Genomic DNA, 21038 nt, shown 5'->3' on the forward strand with positions numbered 1-21038 from the left:
ATTCGATGCGCTCTTTAGTGCTTGTGTTTGAACCAAACTCCGACTGTTTATTGAAATAGATATATCAAGTTAGGAATGAAGAATAAGATTAAGATTAAATACAGAATACAGTTCGTACTTTCGAAGTCATGTTTTTGTAAAGACAGTCTCAGCTCTATCCACAGCGCTTTATCATTTCAGTCACACTTATCATAATACGTACAACTATTTCATGTGAGTTTTTATACCTTTTCTTACATTGCCATACGTATTTGGCGAACATTTGCTAGAAATACTGATAATCTGTATATTTTTCAGAACCCGTACAGCAAGGTGTAGTGGTGATGCCCTTCAGTTACAGCTCAGACTTGTTGTCCGCGGTACTGGCGGGTTGAGTACACCACAGCCGGTGACTTAGGAAATAATAGAGAAATAACGTTACAAAATGATACCTTGTCCGAAGCTTGTAAAATATACCTTAGGGAGGATGCGCTAAACCAGGCCGAGGTTTCCCTTTTTTTGGACATGGCCTCTAACCAGCTGTCAGCCAATCAGAGAGTCGGCTTTACCTAGCTATAGAAAAACACTAAGGCGATTCTCTGGTTGGCTGATAGCTGGTAAGGGGCCACGCCCACAAAAGTGGAAACCTCAGCCCGGTTTAGCAGAGCCTCCCTGGGGCAAAATATTGTATAGGCCGTGAGTGAAGATCTGCGTAGGAGAATTCAAAATCATATGGCACAACTGAAGAAAATACTCTATCTAACTTTTGCATAGCATCATCTTCAATGGTTTGGAAAGAGGATCAAAAGGAGGAAAAAACACAACAAAACGATCATCACTCACCTTACTTATTTGATTATTGTCACGTCTACGAAAGCAAATGAAGTACGCTAGACCTGTGGCGAGGAAGATGACGACAATTATCGCTCCCACTATGATCCCGACAATCTTGCCCGTGCTGAGATTTGCGGTACTCCCATCTAGAAAAAAAAGACAACAAAGATGACGAAAAGGCGTTTGAGAAAAGTGTTTGTACATGTATTTCTATCAGTCCCATTCAGTCCCATTTGATGACGTGGGAATGAAATATACATGGCATACTACCGTTACATGTTAAGCAATATCGAAGGAGTAGTTATTTGTTTTTGTGTCAGCATTTCGTCGATATGATTGCGAGATAATTGCGTAAACCTCCAGCGCCAAACCTCTGCACGTAAAAGAACACAACATACTTATCGAGAACAGTAGGGATGACCCGGTATGATTGGTCAAATGCGCGAGCCATAGTGAGGCCGCAATGTACTACTAGCAAATGTAAAATCGTCAGCACTCAACGAATTTCATCGACAAAAAACGAATATTTTTAAGCTCCGTGTGTTTTGTTGTCTTTTTGGTCATACTTGTACGTTTTTAATGATATTCCCATTATAAAGTCAAGCCAGCGCGCCGCGAGTCCAGTGAGAGGGGGGGGGGGGGGGCTTTAGGTCGACCGGAAAAAAGAAGAAGACGGAAGGTGTGTCAACGATGCCTTACTTATGCAGCTGGTCTCGTCCGAATCATCTCCGCAGTGATCGTGCATGTCGCAGGTGAGCTCCGCGGACACACAGCGGGAATTACTGCACTGGAAGTCCGACGAACTGCAGGGTCCTGAATGCACATCCTTATAAACATTCAATTTGGTAGTTGTACAGAATTCGAATTTTGTATCAAAATTCCAACTAAAGATACGAGAATTTTAGAACCAAAAACGCTAGAAGTTTTTAAAGTGACCTACACTTCAAGTCATTCAATTTATTTTTCTTAGGAGACATGAATCTGAGTTGAAAAGATTTAGCTATATATCTTTTAAGGGGATATCCTTAGATTTACAGACTACGATCGCGATCTCTAGAAATTCACCGATTCTGCCAGGTCACAATCTCTATACCTTGACATGTATTTTTACATCATTGTCACAATATACAATGTAAAAAAAACGTACCCGTGTCATACGCAGCATAGGCGATCTTAAACCCAGAGTCTTCCGAGGTGCTTCCGCTGTCTGTCACGAAGTGTAACGTCATCTTGTTGGTTGAAGAGAAGTATCCTCCCTCCTCGGTGGTGAAGGCACTTTGCGACGATGTGCCGCAAATCGGGCTACCCAGGAGCTCGAATAGAGCGACACTACCGCCGCGGTACACGGAGAGGCTGTCGCCATCACAGTCTATTCTGTTGAGGAAATAAAACAATTGCAACAGTTGCCGAAAATGTGCGTCTTTTTCACCGACTGTGAGTGAGTGATTGAGGGAGAGAGAGTGAGTGAGTGAGTGACGGTGAATGACCCAGCGAGTGAGTGAGTGAGTGAGTGAGTGAATGACTGAGTGAGAGAGTGACTGAGTGAGTGAGAGTGAATGACGGTGAATGACCGAGCGAGTGAGTGAGCCAGTGAATGAATGAGTTGGTAAGGAACGATATGAACAAACGTCACTAGATGAATAAATTAACAAATGAACTGGCCAGTAAACGAAAATAAAAAATTAAATTACCATCAAGAAACAAGTACTGTATACGAAAGTCAGAAGTTCTGTGATCACTAAAATATCATTCTTACATCAGGATTTCTTGATACACTTTGCGCTGCTTATATTACAGGGCTATAAACAGGTCTGTCTGTCAACTATCCGTTTCATGAAGATCAATGTCAAGCAACAATATTCTTGAGAACATTGAGAAAAGAAAATAGCAGAACCTTACGAGAGCGAGTGAACCTTGATGTGTATGTACTTCCCGGAGTCTGCGGACAGGGTGAGCTGACAGTCCAGCCCCCCGGGGTACCGGGGCTCGGGCTGGGACACCAGAACCCCTCCCCCCGACACGGGTAACACTTCACCGCAATGGTCCGTCATATAGTCTGAAAACACCACAAAATTCAGATATCCTACAGTCTAGAAGCATCCTTTCATGTCAGCGTCACTTGTAATACTATAAAGTTGTATGCATCAAGCAACTGCCCTGGCTTACCGTCTGCGACCGTCCTTCCCGCTGCGTTAGCGCTGGCCAATCAGATAATCCGCCTCCTGTTCTTTTAGGAGAATTCCCCAGCCAATCATGTTGCCTCTTGGATGTATGCCGCGAAGTGATTGGCTTGTAATTGTGAAGGCTGGACAGCGCTAACGCAGCGAGAAGGACGGATCGCAGGCCGGTATGCCAGGGTCGCTACTTGACAAATATAAGTGCTGAAGTGGCGGACCTGGCATGAAAGGATGGCTAGAAGATAACCAATGCCGAAGTGGGATGGCAAGGTCGTTACATGTTTTGTCGTTACATGTTTTGTGTGTTTAATTAGTGGAAACGATTGCGACTTATTTCTATCACTTTCCATTTGGTAGTACTGTATGCACGAAGAGGACAACAAGCGACATTGCAGTACGTAGCGTACATGAAGTCAAATATGGCGGGAGACTTGGTAACGAAGGTCGTGAGTTGGAGCGACAGGATGTGTCGTGACCTCCCGCCCTTCACGTAGAAAGGATGTTGTGAAATGAGGTCACTTCGTGCATTGGCCATTTCACAGCCTTTCAAACGTATCAGTAAGCGCATATATATACTATGCTCCGAAACTCGACATCTTTGGTGAACTCATCATACATACATGTATATACTGGTCCGCTGAGTGAATTATGTATACATGTATTTCAGCCAAAGTTGGGTGCCAGATCAGTCAGTTTGTTTCTGACATGTTCATGGTGCAAAACAAGTGTACTTCTGAAATTATTTCTACCGTTAACTTTGTAAACTAAAACCTGTCACACATTCAGGACCTTCCCACGACTTTGCTCCCGACCGATCCCCAACCATGGTCGGCGCTGGATTGGGAGTAGCCTGGAATCCATCCTATTCTAGCTCGAGTTTGCTACTCAGGTCGCATCCAAACAGAGGATCATTCCTGACTCTGATCTTTTTAGAATTCTATAGTCGGCTATTGTAGACGACTTTTAAAGACTTTCAGGCAATCTTGCCGACCAACTCCAAACCACTGATGACCTTCCTCACGACTAGCTCCCAACTATTGGATGGAGACGGTCGGGAGGCCACAGTCGGCTATATGTGACAAGGGCTTAACTTTGATTGTATATGCATACTAGCTTAGAAAATGCTACAAAAACATAAACTCACCAACGGCCAGAGCTAGCGAAGTCACCATCCACACAGAGAAGACTGCGCCAATGACGGGCGTTGTCCACCTCATGTTGGATTCTTGTAGTCACCACAAAGTTTTGGGTATGGTCGGAGGAAGTGGATTAAAAGCCACCATGACAGGAAGTACTGAGCATGTGACACAGATTTCCAGGGGAAGGTACCAACATAAATAAAGGGGTGTTCATTTCATAAAAGAAATATTAATACTTTTGCAAAAGATTTTCTAAACATCATGGCGTCTGTATGGACCTATGCAAACCAGGGCTAGTTTGGAATGCATATTTACATTATGCCTATTTTCAAATCAATTCTGTTTAGATCTAGCATTACATTAGCAATGATACTGTTTTGGCACTAGGTGCTTTCATAATCTTTAAGCAGATGTCAGGAAGGCTAAATTGCTACATATCACAGAAAGGGGGTGCTAGGAAAAGGCAATAATTCAGCCTCCAAACATTAATTTGCTTGGAGATTCTGAGTCTACATTTTATACATGTTTTGCAACTCAGGTGGACTGTACCACACTGTTACAAAACAAACAAACAAACAAACAAACAAACAAACAAACAAAAACTAAGCCATTTTCATCACTTTTATTCTTACTGAACACTTAATTATTTTCTCTCTTCCTTACCCAGACAGCAGTAAACTGACTTGGGAACATTTGGAACACAACGTAGCAACATGCTCTTGCCATGTCCATATATGGAAATAATTCTAGCACTGAATTCTGGGATTACCATACATATACATTGTAGGTATAGGATCTAAAATGATGAATTTATAACAAATCTATAACAAATAATCTACAATCTGTAAACTTTAAATCAGGAATGTTTTTACCTTTTAGTTTTACAAGAAATCGTTGTTCTTCTTTAAATTATTTCATAACAAAGAGCCCGACAAGATGGATCCAAATACTGCATTTGTCATTCAGTCTTGAGTACTGAAAATTTACTTACCAAAAGACCTTTACTTCTACCAAGGAGGTTAACCTCCTTGCTTCTACATCCTGAACTACATGACACTACATTGAACTACAGGACATCAAAAGAAAGAGACACAAAGACTAAAACCCCTGTCACACATTTAGGACCTTCCCACAATTTTGCTTGGTCGACGCTGGGTTGGGAGTAGCCTGGAATCCATCTTATTCTAACTCCAGTTCACTCCTCTTGATTGCATCCAAGCAGAATATGACTTTCCTGACTTTGATTTTTCAAAATTGATAGTCAGCTGGTGCAGACGATTTGTAAAGACCTTGCTGACCAACTCCCAACCACAGATGACCTTGCTCATGACTACCAGGTAATTCCCAACCACGGTCTGGAGAAGGTCGGTTGGCCATGGTCGGCTATGTGTGACCGGGGCTTTATACAATTCAACTTGAGCTTGTTGTCTCAAAAGTTTCCTTACAGAAATTGTCATTTATATTTGAATGGTGTCATTGCACAAGTACTTCTTTTGTGATACACATCATAGTTTGACACAATCCCTACAGTGTGTTTGCACGTGACGTCACAGCCGCCTTGCTGATTGGTTCAACCTGGAAGAGTCCGACTTTTAAATTTGCATGTGGTTCATATCATATATGATCTCAATAAAGGAAACACGATACTCTCTCTCTCTTTCCCTTTGAAATGCATGTTTGCGGTGCCACGATGTCATGGTGGAGGGGATGCCGCAAAAAACAAACAAAACCACAGCGGGCATTTCCAGATGTACCATAAATATAAAAATTCAAATTCAGCTGGCTATTTTCAGGTTTAACCATCTAACATGGCGGACAATACTTACATCATAGCAACAGACACATGAGTGGCAAACACACTGCTAAAACAATACCTCAATTTTTCATGGAGGTAACAAGTACATAATGACTTTTTCTCAGATGTACACGATCACTTCTCCTTCTTCTCGGTGAGTAGACTGCTGTGTATGGACTTGACCTCCTGTGTGAAGAGATCCATGAGCAGTGTGCCCTCCTCGTCGAACCATGAGGCGACAGACTTCACCACGGACGCCTCTCGTGATTGGCTGGTCTGGCCGTCCTCATAGGCTATGTGTAGCGTGTACATGTCGTCGAACCTGAGGTGGGTTGGGAGAATTGATTAGTCCAGAGGAAAATAAGAACCTACAGGGTTTTCATTTCTGAGCTTGTTATGGGTTAAAAAGTTCAAATCCTTTCCACACCTTTCGTTATTCAAGTTTATAGGGGCAGTGCCCACCTGTTACATAGCCCTTGGGCCACACAGGCCACTACAATAGGTGGCTAGTCCACAGCAAGTGGAGTGTGTTCAGTGCTATGTAGAGAAAGCAGTATGTAGCCCTTTTCAAGTCATTGGTATGGCCCAGCCAGGGTTAGACCTTTGACCTTCTGAATGCGAGGTAAACACCCCCTCGGTCATAGTACCAGTTTTAGCTTGAAGACAAGCTTAGAAGACATACTGAGAAGACATGCTTAGACGACATGCATTCTCTGATAACCTTTCAGTATGAAACAAAAACATATGCCAACCTCCTGAGAGAAGAGCTGACTGTCCAGATGTTGTCTGGGTCCACTCCTGCCTGGTCCTTCTGATGGGCCACGAGGATCACGTTCTTCTCCTTGAACGTCGTGTAGACAGTCAGCACTCCCATCAGCACAAAGTAGGTGAGGTGGTGGTTAAAGAACTTTGCAGTTGACTGTTCAAATGACCCTATGGGATTTTACTCATAACTAGCTTGCAGTTTGAAAGGCACATGTCTACTGTGATGCATTGCATTCCAAAAAAGCTGACAATGAGCCCAAACCTACATCACATACTCTCTCCTCCAAGAATGTCCAAAACACAAGATATCAAGACTGGAAGTTCTGCTGCAGTACTTAAGAATGCCACTTAGGGTGCCTATTGTCAAACATGACCTTCTTTTTCCTGGCCATATCATTAGGATCCATCCACAGCTTTTCAAGTTAAGCTTATGCTGTCCACACACACACATTGAGTGACAAACAGCACATAAAAGGCTAAAACATAACCATCTTTGCAAAGGTACATGTAATTAAACTTTAGCCTGCTGAGGTAGTTGTTACTATGCATCAGGGAGAAGATTAAAGATACACATAATCACACAAAGCACCATTAATAAGTTTTTTAAATGTGGTATACCCAACTTCCTCTGCAGATAGACATTATGGATAAAAATCATACATACACATTATGACATGGCATCGAAAAGGATATGAAATGACACACAATATCAGGACAGGTCGCGAGTCTGGGAAGGGTCGCAGATAATCGTACACCAGGGCGGCCAGCGCAAACATCACTGACACCGTGCAGATGAGAAGTCGTGTATCCATCAGCACATAATTCTCCATGTAGCCGTACCCACAGTCCTTGTCTGTCAGGATCTAAGGTGGCAAAAGTTTTGAATGTTTAATACAGGAAATGTAGCTATAAGCTAGTTCATGGTTTGAAGTGTGCATGTGCAGTGTGATGCTTTGTGGCTAATGTCAAAGTTCAATGCGACCTTGACATATCAACACAATTGATAACATTGTGAACTACCTTAGTCTTCTAATCACAGTTATTGTTGTAGCCTAACCAACACTAAGAATAGATGAACATTGAAAATGCAACTGATTCAATCTGCACGTGATGTGACACTTTCAGCAGTAAACTTCAGGATCATGCAGAATGTTCAAAGGGTAAAACAAGGAAAGGGAATCCGACAGAGGAAGTGAGTTTACCATGTCTCTTTTTCATAGAAGGCTCATCTATGCAAGTTTTTTCCTGAACAAAGAAATAGTATGGTGAAAAATTAGCTCAAGTAGTCAAAATCCACTTGTCATACCTTCTTAGCGACATCATCCAAGGCGTTCTTGACTGCACTGCCGTCCCACTTGTCCACCTTGATAGGTTTTTCATCTGCTCCAAACTAAGAAGAAATGCAACAAAATACACAACCTTAATTGATTCATGCCGATCAAAGTAGGATTCGTGTCAGTGGAATTTGAGCATCTTTTTCAACAACATAAAGCTGGCGTCAGTGTTGGTCAAATTCATTGGCTTGATTGCCAAAGGCAAGTGAAAAGTGCCGATCAGAAGTGCATATCCTCCTGTACTTGCCTGATCAAGCCATTGCAATTTTTCCATGGGTAGATGTGGGTAGATATCGGTCCACTAGCCTAAGGCCTGACTTTACTCCCAGTGGCTTGCCCAACCAATCATGACTAGCCATAGAATCTTGTCAGTCGCCCGAATTAAAAGCTAGCCGGCCCTGGCCTTCCAACAGTTGGTTGATAATTATATGCAAGCGTGACATGAGCGGTCATTGCACAGTAGCACTGAGAAATTTTCTTATCTGAGAAATAAAAGGATTCCTTGCTGCAAGTAAAATTGCATAGACAAATGTTTAAATTGTGGGCCTGTGAAAAGTTGGTTCGGGCCAGTAGAATTTATGTACTTGCCAGGTGAATTTTCAAAAATATGCCCATCCCTGGGCATCCCATGTTTAAAACTTAACGTAAGATGTAAGTGCAATTTTAAGCTACCTGCCCACCTGAGTTGAGAGAAGTGTATGTTTTAAACAGGTGGCTATGATGAATGGTGATAACCCATAAAATATAATTTACCATATGGTGAGTTGTTTTTATACCAGGTAGTAGGTACAGTTCTTTTGACAGCTTTTCTGTTAGTGGTGTGTTATATCTGCGTCATTCATTGGTAATCACATAAAAGGCAGTTTACACGTTTAAGAAATATTCTAAATCTGGGTGAGGGTAAAAATCAGGAGCAGCAAAAAAAGTGGCACGCATGGCTCTGTGAGGTGGCTACATGTGACAACGAAAAAATGGTTGTACTTTCTTTTACACGCCATAAATGCCACTTAATAGCATAAAGCTGGCTTGAGTACCTTTTTTTCTATCTCTCCCATAAATAGCATTGTCTTATGAAGTGAAATAATGTAGGAAAACAGGAGGAAATGGAAAAGTTACCGGCAGGGTTGCTTTCTTTTTATCCCCGTCAGCCATGATGCTTCTTGAAGTGACGTGTCTTCTCGCCGCATCTCGCGTTATCTGAGTAAACCACTTTGCTTCAAGGGGAGTAAACATATATATTTAGAATATTTCCTAAACTTCCAATCTATTTGTAGCAAAAAATACTAATGATCATTATGAAATTATATATCTTTTACTTAAGCTGCGTTAGTTTTGAATTTTCTGTCGATGAAAGTCGATGAATATATTTTCTGATATCGCCCCTTATTTTCAATGGAATAGTAAATTTGTTGGCCAAAGGTTGCTCATCCGGGAACTCTTGCATAGTTTCTAGAGGAAAGTTTGAAACAGGTGGGCAGGTGAGTTACCTTATTTTTAGCGCAATTTTCACGCTATTAAGGTGTGTTACATGTTACTTTTGTATTTTTCGAGATCTCTATGTATTGTATGAGTGTTTGCGTAGGACTTAGCGTCGCATTTATGCACATAAATCATGTATTTATGTGTAGAAAAGCCGATTCAAGTTTGTGCTTCGTGATGTACTCCTCCTGTCTTAGCAACGTTGTAAATATAGGTTACTTTGAATGTTTTTAAAACATTAAGGTGTTTTTTCTGTCACAGACTCAGATCAACTTCCAAGATGAGTGAGCAACTTAAGTTCATCGTGGAAACCTTGAACAAGGAGCCGTTCAAGAGAAACTACAATCTGATCAGCTTCGATGCGCTCGAACCACTGCAACTGTTACAAGTGCTCAACGATGTATTTGCAGAGATAGACTCAAGGGTAAGTATAGATATCCATTGATACCTACACTACTGTACACAGGCCATGTTACTATAAATCTTGAAATGTTTGTGGTTGTTTTCTTTTCACAGCTTTTTAGTCTGCTGCTTTCATAGTGACCTCTTCACAAGCACTGCAAATTCATGACACTGCGAATATGCATTTCGAACCTACTAAGTATTAACTACTAACGTTATACTACAAAAGTGTTTCAACCGCAAACTTAAAACACCGCAAAAATCTCCTTCCCCCTTATACCACGACATCACGTAAATAAATAAATGGATGTTTACAATAGGTTGATTTTATGGATGATGTGAAGACACAATTTCCTGAGCAAGAACTTGTAAAAATACCATTTTAGATTAAAGGAGAAAAGTTAACAATATTTTGTATTTCAAAAAAATTCGGAAGTGAAGGACAGTTTAGTTGATATGACAATAAAGTTATGTTATAAAGCAATTCCTTTATACAATAATTGTATATGATAAAGCATTCACAGGGTTGTGTTGACTGTCATTTTGTGTATCTACTAGTATTATGTAACTTTTGGATCCCTTTTAAAGTCATGTATAACATTCGCCTACTTTGATGATAGTTTGGTAGTTTGCCTTTGCTTCTAACGCGAATGTGTACATGTCTGTGTGTACTTTCAGCATCATGTAGAACTTAACTGTACTCATGTCACGGTCTTGTGTGTGATTCCAATCATTCCACTGTAACTTTTTACTCTTTTTTGCACCAAAGTAGCACCAAACTAGTTCCTCTTGCTGCTGTGCTTACTAGTACTGTATATCACCTGCACCTTGTACCACTGCTTTTCTTCTCACAGAGTGCACAAATCACTCCGTCTACTCCCGGATCCCCCGGTACTAGAAATCCTGTGAGTCCCCAACTTACCCTAACTAGCCTGGTGTTCATCCTGTTCTAGCTTCAGTTCGCTCCAATGGTCGCTTCCCTGTAGAATAGTCTGGCCCACATCCCCATTGAAATATTTGGTCCTTACGTCCTGCATTATTTTGGGAATCAAATATTTCTCAATTCTAACTTCTAAGCAGTCAGAGTACTAGTGTGATGGGGGTTGAACTTTCAAATGCCTGTTCAAACCCGGCCACTTGTTTTGTTACTAACTTATGTGCAGACTGCTGATAATCTGATTGCTATCAGGCTTGGCAGTAGAAAAGAAGAAGAAGAACCCTGTTTCCATGTTGTTACAAGAACAGTGAGACTCAGTCAGAACTCTCAGCTATATTTTAGATGAATATTCAAGTACCAATTTCTCTGTTAAACTTCATGGGTGCCAGACTATTATGCAGGGAAGTGATCGAATGAGCTAGTGAACGAAGCTACTAGTAATAGTATAATAGCATGGATAGTTGGATACCAGTCCAGGATAACTTTAACACTGGTCACTTTTAGATTCTCTTTCAAATTCTGGACTGAAGATCTGAGCATGTGCAAAATTCTGTTCTCCATGTCCCCAACTGAGGGGTATTGTTCAGTATTTACACAAGCAGACAAGACAAGACTTATCAATAAAAGAACTGAACTCTTTGTAGTTGGTTTGCCTTGGGTTCATTTCAGCTTGATATATAAATAAATAGAAAGGTAAATGTTAAAATCAAATATCTGTATAATTGCATTCATTATTAATTCAGAAAAGAAGATACTATAGCATGTTATGTAAGCTGACATATTTTTTTTTTAATGAGGTGTCCTTGAAATGTGAAAATGATTTCCCAAATCTAAAGTGACCATTGTTCTGGTATAGCTAGTATATATGTTTTATCAATTTGTATATAATTATCAAGTATCTGATGGGTTTTGTACACATGGATTTGCACAAACAGAACAAACTCGACATTCGCGAGGAACCGGCGGACCAAACAGCCATAAGGATGCTGGGAATCTTAAAGATTCTGAAGTACAAACCCAAGACAGACAACACGTGAGTCATCTCTAAATAAGAATCTGTTAATGTCTTGTAACGGTACAATACTTACTGTAAAATGTACAAAATGTACTTTCCTTGGCCATACTTTCAATTCCCATGTCAAAGTCTTTTTTGTTGGTAACCATTCAAAATAGTTAAAATAACAGCAAATGCAGTATTTTGGTGGTCCTCAGCCAAGGTGACACCATTATACACATGTAAACAAGGTGCTTTTGGATCCATCCCTGAGGCATATTTGTACACACCCAAGTTAAGAATTGAAAAGAATCAAGTGTTATGTTTTATATAATTATTTTATATGACCAATTTGTTTTCCCTATTTCCTAGGAGTGAATTTCGTCAGGGCCTAGTGATGGGTGACAAACCCACCGTGTACCACATCCTAGAATGGCTGCTGCAGCGGGTTCCGGATTTAAAGAAACGAGCGTATCTCGCCCGGTTTCTCGTCAAGATAGATGTGCCGGCAGACTTCCTACAAGACGATGCCGTTGCAGATTGTAACCAACAGGTAGGAGGAGCTTTTGATACATGATTGCTTTGGTTGTTTTTTCTGTGTTTGTGTGTGCATGTGCTTAGAGAAAGTAAAAGACTTGTTTTTTTTTCAACGCGCATACTTCAATCTTTCTCTTTTAGTATGAAGAGTTGGTGGAGCAGTTTAAGGAGCTGCACAAGGAGTTCACAGAGCTGAAGAAGTCTGGCTTTTCAACCTCAGACATCAAGAAGGTCAGTGAAGCAATACACAGCCTTAAAGCTTCTCAGGGATTTGTGGCACTGTGCAGTCCAGCTGTGCACCACTGCTCCTTGGCTACCTTACTTTGACGCAGCGATAGCAGTTGGTATTTTGTGTAATACTTTGCCTTTACATTAGCAAAACTCATTTTGATGTGTACAATGTAGATAATACTTAAATATGTAAATATGTGCCTATCTTGCAAAATTTGGTATCTTTGTCTATAACATTTTCAGGCCTTGACAAAAATTAATGAAATATAATTTCTGCTTTGAGTGCTTTAGATCATTTCATTACTTGTAAAAGAGTTACTTGGTATGAAAAGTACTTCATTCCAGATATCAATTGAAGTCTACAATCTTATGTTTAGTCAGAGAAATACTCTTTATTATATTTTTTACTTCCCCCCATATTTGGATAAACACTAATTATGCATGTGATGACATCATTTCCAGGACATCCAATCAATGGAGGAGGAGAAGGAGCAGGTTGTGCGCAGGATCGAGCGGCTGAAGAAGAAGGTGGAGTCGGTGCCGAACTTTGACCGGATGATGGACACCGCCCGCAAGCTTCGTCAGGAGAAGGAGCGCGAACTGTCCCTGGCCAATCAGAAACAAGAACAGAAGAACCAGGTGGGAGAACGGCAAAGAATACTGTAGATTGTGAAATGTTTGCTGTGGTTTTATTTTCATGACACCGCAAAGATTTGTTTTTGTGCTACAGTATTGTTTCGACCATGAAAACAAGTTTGCGAAAACCTCCTTTCCACTCCCACCACAAAGTTAAACCCCAGCAAAAATAAATGAGTTTACAGTAGTGGTAGTTTTAACCAGAATGAGAAAAATACACTAGAGTCATATAACACTCTATGGACTTGGTTTAGTCGCTGATGTTTTAGTATTGCAAGATATTTCAACCTTGCCAGAATAACAGAAATAAAGTTTCAAAGATCAAAATTTAGGGTGGGTACAGAGAAGACTCAACCTATTGTTGAGTTTCAATTTTAGGCGTTTTATGTTCGCTATTGTGAAAAGTATAACTTTCTTTATTGCAAGAGTAGGATAATCATTTTCATATATTATATACCGTAGCACTTGTCAAGTAATCCCATATAGTTATTTTTTAAATAACAGAAGAATTACATTTGTAAGTTGTCCATTTTTGGCAACACTTCAGGAGCGGAGGCATTTCTTGTAGCATCACACTCATGATTAGGGCACTTCTGTGATGCCAATTTACACTTTTCCATCCTAGTTAATGCATGCAGACCAGCGTTACCAGCGAGCAATGAACCAACTTAAAGACCTGCAGAGGGCAGCTAAAGGGGCTTCAGCTGAAGGTATGTGATATTGTAGTACTTCTGCTGTAGATATAGCAACCTTTTTTCCTAGTTTGCTTATTCTTAAATGGTAGCTTTGGTTCATCTCATTATACATGTTTTTAGTAGAGTTAGTTTTCAGATGTCTTATTCATTATCTACTGTAATCCCAATCCCCATACATGTACTGCAAATGCAATAGCTGTAATTTTCATCACAAACATACAGTGTACATTTTCATATACTAAATGACCTGCTTTTGTGAGCCTCTGCTTGTTAAATGTGATTTTATGACATAGACCAGAGATTCGTATAGTCTGTAATGCAGCAGTCTTTATACCAAGTTCTTAAGTTTGTTGTTGACTGGCACATAATATTAAAGTTAACATAATCTTTTTGTTTCCCACTTCAGCCTTGATTGAAAAGCTACAGGAGGAGAACAATGTCAACACATACCTGGGCCAGGAGAAACTACCAAAGGTAAGGAATTGTACTTTATTCATGTTAGTATGCATACATGTATGTGTGAAATTCAGCTGCATGTGCTTCTGTGTGTGACTCAATATGATCAACTCCATATTTATGGCATACTACATGTACATTGTATTACAATGTACTTGAAATGTGAAATAGAATAGAATAGAATTAACCATGTAATGACAGAAAATGCATAATACTTATTACTTTTATGAACATGTTTTGAACTTTGAATGTACTATATGTATAAAACATGTCCATTAGATGCAGGTATGTTGTTGAGCGTAACCAAGAATGTATTTTACCCAGGAAATAGAAGCCAAGAGAAAGGTTGTGGCAGACCTACAGAAGGTGGTACTAGAACCAGCAATGGGACAGTCAGACTTGGACGAACTACACACTAAGGTATGTCATGGTATCTATTACAGTATTCAACTTCAATACACCACAAAACGTATCTTGTACTAATCTTGTAGCTTGAGTAACGTTTGTATCGAATATTCAACACTGCCTTGAAAGACAAAAGTTAATGTCACATGTACACAGTCATTTCGTCAAACTCTTTCATTCATCGCAAAACTGGTGTGTTGCACAGAAATGCTGATACAGTAATACAGATGCAGTTAATCTAGTAAAACTCATCAAGCAGAAAGAGGAAGTGTTTTGTTTGATGAATTGTGTCCGTTTTTTCGCAGATCAAGGATTCAAATGCGGAGATTAACCAGTTAATTGAGAAGAGGATGATGCGGAACGACCCGATCGACGACAAACTGTCCATCTTCAAACAGCAGGTGAGGACAACATGCAGCAAAGTTATTCACAGAGTCAACAGAACCTTCATAAGCATCCTATATATCCCTATCTTTGGCGACACCTTCGGAGTGAAGGAATTTCTTGAAGCATCATATGCATGATTTAGAGCACTTTTATGATGCTACTTTTACCCGAATTTACCGTCTATACAATATATTTCCTTCGGGATTACAACTTTTAAAAAAGTTTTCACATATCTGGTATGTTTAGTTTAAAATTTGTAAATAGCCGTTTTTTTTCCAAAAAAGTACAAATGTATTACGACTGATTTCAGAATAAAACAACATTTATGCCTACTAAAACAATAGCTGGTTGTATCATGTTGAAATCTCATCATGAACTTGTAGTTTTTTGGACAGTTACAAACAAAAGTTTTTCTACTTCCTTTTTACCAGGCATCCATCATTGCAAAGAAGAAGATTCAAGCAGCGGATGAAATCCAGAGTACGAAAGACGAGCTGGCGGCCACAGAGCAGGAGCTGAGCGAGAAACGACAGATGGCGCGGGAACTGGAGGGAGGAGAAGTGTTGAAAGGAGATGAGGTAAGAAACATATTTCAGATGGATCCTTTCAATCTCCTGAAATCCCAGTAAGTACTGTAAATCTTGAAAAAATTGCACTGCTTTAATTTTTGCAGCTTTTGCAGTATCTCTCCCGTGAATATGTGTTTTCGTGCTACAGTGTTGTGTGAACCAAAAAACCCTGGGAAATCTGAGGAAGTTGACAGTCATGGTGTCCAAAACGTTGGTGTGAATAAATCACTTGGTTGTGTACAAAGAGTTTTTTTTTAGTGACTTACCAACCTGATGAAGCTATTCATGGACTTAGGAAACCTACTTTCCATTCCTACAGCGAAATCAAATCCCCACAAAAATAACGGAATTCACAATATAAAATTTCCTCTGAAAACCTAGAAAGATATTCTGTTAGAAATCCCGTGATTAAAATACAGTGGTTAAAATAGGGCAATGTGTTGTGTAAAACCTCTCACATGCATCATGATTTCTCTCGCAGTTCAAGCGCTACGTCAACAAGCTGCGTGGAAAGAGCACCGTGTACAAGAAGAAGCGACAGGAACTTGCTGAACTTCGGGCAGAGTACGGCGTCCTCTCGCGTACAGAGGAGATCCTGAGACAACGGGATGAGAACGCCCAACGTGCACTGGTTAGCTCCATTTGTTGTTCTTGATATCAAGTGATGTAGAAAAATGTAATTGTTGCCTAAGTGCTAAGACTTGGCAGTTGTAAGCCATTGATTAGCCACTAATTTGGTGCACTGTGAAGTGTTTTTTATCCTATTTAAGTCATTAACATTGTCAGACCTTTTCTGTGTATTGCTCATCATAACATGTGTTTCAATGTGTTTCAATGCTCTCTTTATTTGCATATTTATAGGAAGGACTGGAGGCCAAGAAGGGCGTGTCTGGTTACCATGACACCCAGGAGGAGCTGGAGAAGGTGTCCACAATAAAGAGCGAGCTGGACGAGATGAAGGGGAAAACACTGGACGACATCTCGGACATGGTGTGCTTGTTTGTTTGTTTGTTTTGCTTTGATCCAAACTTTAACTTTCCCACTACTTTTTTCCCCACATGCACTTCTAAAATGCATACTAAACAAGAGCCTGATACAAGTGGGTACCCCTAACAACCTGGCAGTTGTGTAGCCATGAGTCATCCTGACTCTCAACTCCAACTCCAATGGACTAGGGTCAAACCATACTTCCGATTCCCAAAGTATCCTATTATATCACTTCTGCCTTACATGCTGACTCACACCAAGACAAACAAACACACCATCTGATTACAATACCTCCATTTTCAAGGAGTTAAAAACATTTACATTGTATACATGATATAACATTAATGCTTGTCATTGTTGCTATTTCAACAGAAAAACATTACCTATTTGATGGAGATGTTTTTAACAGTTGTACCTTTTGTTGCAGGTGTTGAAGTTGACATCGACCATATCGGAGAAGAAGTCAGCCCTCGCTCCTGTCATCAAAGAGCTCAGGCCTATGAGACAGAAATGTCAGGTAGGGTCATCTCAGGTTTTTGACCTCTTGCAATGATTTTGAATCTCAGAGGTGGAGCCGACAGTACCTTACAACATTTATCAAAGGCGTTAGAAGTCTATTGAACGTTGTTTTGTTGTTTTGTAGGAAATGTCTCTGGTTTACGAGGAGAAGAAAGCACAGTACGACAACCGGGCAGCGGGGTACGAAACGGACAGATCCAAACTGGAACAGGTACTGTGGATGTACATTGTATTAATCAACCTGGATAAATGCCCTCTTGCATAACATGTGGGTATTGCAGCTATGCTGCCATGGCTAGTTTTGCTACATCAAATTACCTTTTTCACAAGAATCCATGGTTTGGACTGGGGTTATGGTTAGGGTTTGATTTTACCCAGTAAAATGTTCTCTCTATATGTACCTCTCCACGACTTGTAGATTCTATGATTTTTTTCACCAAATAAGTGACAACTAATGCAGTACTTTTCTTGTTGTTGTTTTCCTTTTAGGAAGTCCGTACCTACCGAGAGGAATGCGGTGCAGAAGAGAGCCGCTACCACTACCTGCAGAGCATGAAGAAGGTAGGAAATATCATGGATGATATTATGCAAATCATTGAGCATACCACCATGCTTTCCCTTTTAGCTAATTTCCGCACAAGCTTCGTAAATAGACAAAAGTACTGGAGCACATACAGTACTTCAAACAACACAAACGTTGTTGAAAAAAATCAGCCAACACTGCACCTCTGCTTGAAGATCATGACCATATGACCCATGACCTTTCCCCAGGTTGTAGACACCCAGCTGGTGCGAGCCCAGGAGGAGATGAAGCTGTACCTGTCCACAGACCCTCAGGACAAGAAGAAGTCATGCAGGCAAGTGCAGTGATGTATTGTAACTACATTTTGTAGACTGCGTAACAAAATGCAAATCTTTCAGGGAATCATATTTTCATCAATCAATCAATAGGATTTACATGTTTGTAATCTGTAGCTAAAGGTAAGCCAATTTTTGACCAGATATCATGGACATGAAAATTAGCCAAAGTCTTGGAACTGTTTTCCAATCCTAGTTATATTAATCATTAAATTTCACTGTGCTAATGTTTCTCCGTGCCCTTTGATGTAAATTATAGATCTAATTATCTAGATAATTGTACTTTCATGTTATGACCTAATTTGTTACTTGCTGATTACATTTTACAGGGAACAGTACACTAGGAAGATCCAGGAACAAGAAAACTTGGGAAAGGTGAGCTTAGGGAGGAAAAGTTTTGATATTGATTTTGTTGACTATTGGTGACATACAGAATGGTTTACGGAGCAAACGGTGTCATGAAATAGCTGATTATCAAGCTGATATACATGTATTAACAATCTAAATACATGAAATGTTGTTACATTCATATGAAGTCAGTTTTTCTGTATGTCGATGAAGGCTCATTAGTACCAAGTTTTAAACCAAAACTCTGAGTTAGCAGATGCTGTCTGAAATACTGTAAGTCTACTTAGATCCGCGGGGCCTAAAATCCGCGGTTTCGGGCAAATGGAGAATCCGCGGTGGTTCTAAATTCGCGCTGGGCGATGAGTAGAAAAAAATAACTGAATACTGCCATCAGAAAATGTTTGGTTAATTTTTAAAAATCAAAAATGTTACGAAGGTCGCCACAAAACTGCTTCAAAATCGTCAGAAAATGCGGTCTACGCCGAAACTGTGACGGGGAATTCCCGCCTTGTGATCACGTGAAATCTTGCAGTCAACCAATCAGAGCAAAGTTTTTCTGACTCAAACCAATCAGCGCTTAGAACAGGCGGTAAACAAGAGTAAACAAAGATGGCGGCCCAGTCAGGCCCTTGCCGCTAGCGCGCTGTATTTTGAAGTAAAATCACGGCGTAAACACGACTCATCTACCCTACCTAAGCAGAATTTCCACGGGAAGAAAATTAAAGGGATAGATTCTCCACCGAATACGACCACAAATGGCGGCGAATGGCGGCAAATCACAGCGTAGGGACTCAAATGCTCGGGCGAAAATCTTTTTTTTTCTTTACGTATTTTTGCTGGCTTTCTTGAAAAACAGGTTTTTAATGAGATCAGCATATGTCAAAGGCACCGATATCGATGGTTTGCAAGCATAACAATAGCAAGAAACAAAAGAGCGTGATTGTACGCCGGTAAACGGCGTCCCCACGCCCGTAACAACAATGCAAAGCCAAAATTGTGGCGTGTATCTCCATAGTTATTTTCTGATTTCTCGGTAAATTACTCTATGTGTGTAGCGGTCGGGAGTAGCGACGCCGCTCGGCCAAACTCCTGCGAATCATATGTAATATCACTTGTTAACTCGTACGTACTGTGTAAAAGCTTGTCATGTTTTACACAATCGCGTGCATTGTTTATGTGTCGCTTTTCCCTGAAGTCGAGCTCACTCGTATATGTGGGGAGGGGGGCAAAAGTACGATAAACATATCCGCGGGGAAATTGATTCGCGGCGCAGAGGTCGCCGCGGATTCCGCGGATCTAATTATACCGCGGATCTAAGTAGACTTACAGTATCTGACTGTTTCCAAATTTCATCCAGTTACTTGAGTAACTGTTGCCTTGCAGAACCTTTTTGTAGTATTTTTGATATTTAAAATGTTTGTCTGATATTTCCAGACACTGCGTGAAAAGCAGAAGGCGGTTCGCGAAAGCCACGGGCCGAGTATGCGGCAGATGAAGATGTGGAAGGACTTCGAGAAACTGATGGAGTGCAAACGACGCTGCTTCCTGGGAGAGCGCAACGCCGAACGCACCATGGGGGGCGACAACTACGGGGGCGACATGGGCGGGGAGGAGAGACTGGTGTTGTAGAAACTTGTCTCGATTGAGATTGCCTGGTGTTCAATCTATTCTAGTTCCATTCGCTACTTTGATCACTTCTCTGCACAAAAGTCTCTCATTTGTTAGGTAGATAAACGATTGGCATTTGAATACAGTCGCTAGTTCTGATTGGCTCAGAGTCACATGGTCCTCATAATGGCTTGGTAACAGGGTTCAGACAGGCACTCGGAAGTTTGATTCCCCTTACACTGCTTCTGAGAAATATCTGATTTCTGAAACAATGCAGGAAGTAAGGACCTAATGTTTAAGATGGGAACAAGGGCTAGACTATTCTGTAGGGAAATGATTGTTGGAGCGAAGGGGAGACAGAATTGGATGGATTCCAGGCTATGTCTGAGGATCAAAGACTAGAAGATTTCATGTATAGATGATCTCACATTTTTGTCCATAAGGATAGCTCAGAGTTTGGAATAAAGATGGTGAGGTGTCATGACCTTTGACCCTTGACTGAATGCTGAAGACGTCATGTTGGTGTGTCACAAATTAAGGTCATTGTAACAGATTCTAATTAGTTGAGTTACCTTGTTGTGTGCTGAATATCATTTCATAAAACCATCTACAAACTATTATTGATTTTGACTTACTTTTAAACTGTAACAATTTATTAGAAGATGTATATATAGATGTTCCTGTAATTATTTGTTCTATCCATTGTGAAATATATTCTACACATGTTCAGCAATGTAAGATGATTGACAAAAGATTTGTAGATTTGGACTGAATCTTCTCAACCTAGTTAAAGTTGGTTTTGTAAATGTGTCTTGATGCAGATGTTCAAGCAAATGTTGTAAACTAGAACACATGTATACTTCATTCTGACACAAGTAAAAGAATTTAGATTGTATGGATATACTGAATTTTGTGATCTTTGTTGAATTCTTTTTGCAAAGAACAGTGCAGAGTTTATCTTACAAAA

At 40.3% G+C, this 21038-nt stretch overlaps 3 protein-coding genes across 5 annotated transcripts; 1 reads left to right on the forward strand and 2 right to left on the reverse strand.

Moving 5' to 3' along the window:
• Positions 1–13: 13 nt before the first annotated feature.
• On the reverse strand, positions 14–4711 carry LOC136423042 (low-density lipoprotein receptor-related protein 3-like). The gene is made up of 6 exons (XM_066411038.1): positions 4135–4711; positions 2713–2869; positions 1961–2187; positions 1513–1626; positions 823–959; positions 14–392 (listed from the first exon to the last, which is right to left on the reverse strand). Exons 1-6 carry the CDS (start codon positions 4205–4207, stop codon positions 342–344), a joined length of 759 nt encoding a protein of 252 aa, XP_066267135.1. The 5' UTR covers positions 4208–4711; the 3' UTR covers positions 14–341.
• Positions 4712–4732: 21 nt separating this feature from the next.
• LOC136423046 (signal peptidase complex subunit 2-like) lies at positions 4733–9224 on the reverse strand. The gene is made up of 5 exons (XM_066411046.1): positions 9140–9224; positions 7996–8079; positions 7383–7552; positions 6677–6811; positions 4733–6246 (listed from the first exon to the last, which is right to left on the reverse strand). The coding sequence occupies exons 1-5, from the start codon at positions 9173–9175 to the stop codon at positions 6060–6062; spliced, it is 612 nt and encodes a 203-aa protein (XP_066267143.1). The 5' UTR covers positions 9176–9224; the 3' UTR covers positions 4733–6059.
• Positions 9225–9427: 203 nt separating this feature from the next.
• LOC136423035 (intraflagellar transport protein 81 homolog) lies at positions 9428–20970 on the forward strand. 3 transcript variants are annotated; one of them, XM_066411027.1, is made up of 20 exons: positions 9428–9501; positions 9764–9926; positions 10759–10809; positions 11777–11874; positions 12208–12388; positions 12514–12603; positions 13066–13242; positions 13865–13949; positions 14341–14408; positions 14715–14810; positions 15101–15196; positions 15614–15760; positions 16233–16382; positions 16613–16741; positions 17166–17255; positions 17382–17468; positions 17747–17818; positions 18029–18114; positions 18445–18490; positions 19898–20970. In XM_066411027.1, the coding sequence occupies exons 2-20, from the start codon at positions 9783–9785 to the stop codon at positions 20090–20092; spliced, it is 2088 nt and encodes a 695-aa protein (XP_066267124.1). In that variant the 5' UTR covers positions 9428–9501; positions 9764–9782; the 3' UTR covers positions 20093–20970. The 3 variants fall into 3 exon arrangements, with proteins under 3 accessions (XP_066267124.1, XP_066267126.1, XP_066267125.1); XM_066411028.1 differs by having other exon boundaries at positions 9445–9493; XM_066411029.1 differs by lacking the exon at positions 10759–10809.
• Positions 20971–21038: the final 68 nt, after the last annotated feature.

This window comes from Branchiostoma lanceolatum, chromosome 17 (genome assembly GCF_035083965.1).
Source record: "Branchiostoma lanceolatum isolate klBraLanc5 chromosome 17, klBraLanc5.hap2, whole genome shotgun sequence".
NCBI lineage: Eukaryota > Metazoa > Chordata > Leptocardii > Amphioxiformes > Branchiostomatidae > Branchiostoma > Branchiostoma lanceolatum.

Coding starts and splice junctions, on each gene's coding strand:
- LOC136423042 (XM_066411038.1), bottom strand. CDS start 4,207: ATGAGGTGGACAACGCCCGTCATTGGCGCAGTCTTCTCTGTGTGGATG. Junction 2,870..4,134: donor TTCGCTAGCTCTGGCCGTTG/GTGAGTTTATGT, acceptor TGGTGTTTTCAG/ACTATATGACGGACCATTGC. Junction 960..1,512: donor GGACGAGACCAGCTGCATAA/GTAAGGCATCGT, acceptor TTTTTTTTCTAG/ATGGGAGTACCGCAAATCTC.
- LOC136423035 (XM_066411027.1), top strand. CDS start 9,783: ATGAGTGAGCAACTTAAGTTCATCGTGGAAACCTTGAACAAGGAGCCG. Junction 14,811..15,100: donor TGGACGAACTACACACTAAG/GTATGTCATGGT, acceptor GTTTTTTCGCAG/ATCAAGGATTCAAATGCGGA. Junction 17,469..17,746: donor ACAGATCCAAACTGGAACAG/GTACTGTGGATG, acceptor TTTTCCTTTTAG/GAAGTCCGTACCTACCGAGA.
- LOC136423046 (XM_066411046.1), bottom strand. CDS start 9,175: ATGGCTGACGGGGATAAAAAGAAAGCAACCCTGCCG. Junction 8,080..9,139: donor AAAAGAAAGCAACCCTGCCG/GTAACTTTTCCA, acceptor ATTTCTTCTTAG/TTTGGAGCAGATGAAAAACC. Junction 6,247..6,676: donor GTCAGCTCTTCTCTCAGGAG/GTTGGCATATGT, acceptor AACCCACCTCAG/GTTCGACGACATGTACACGC.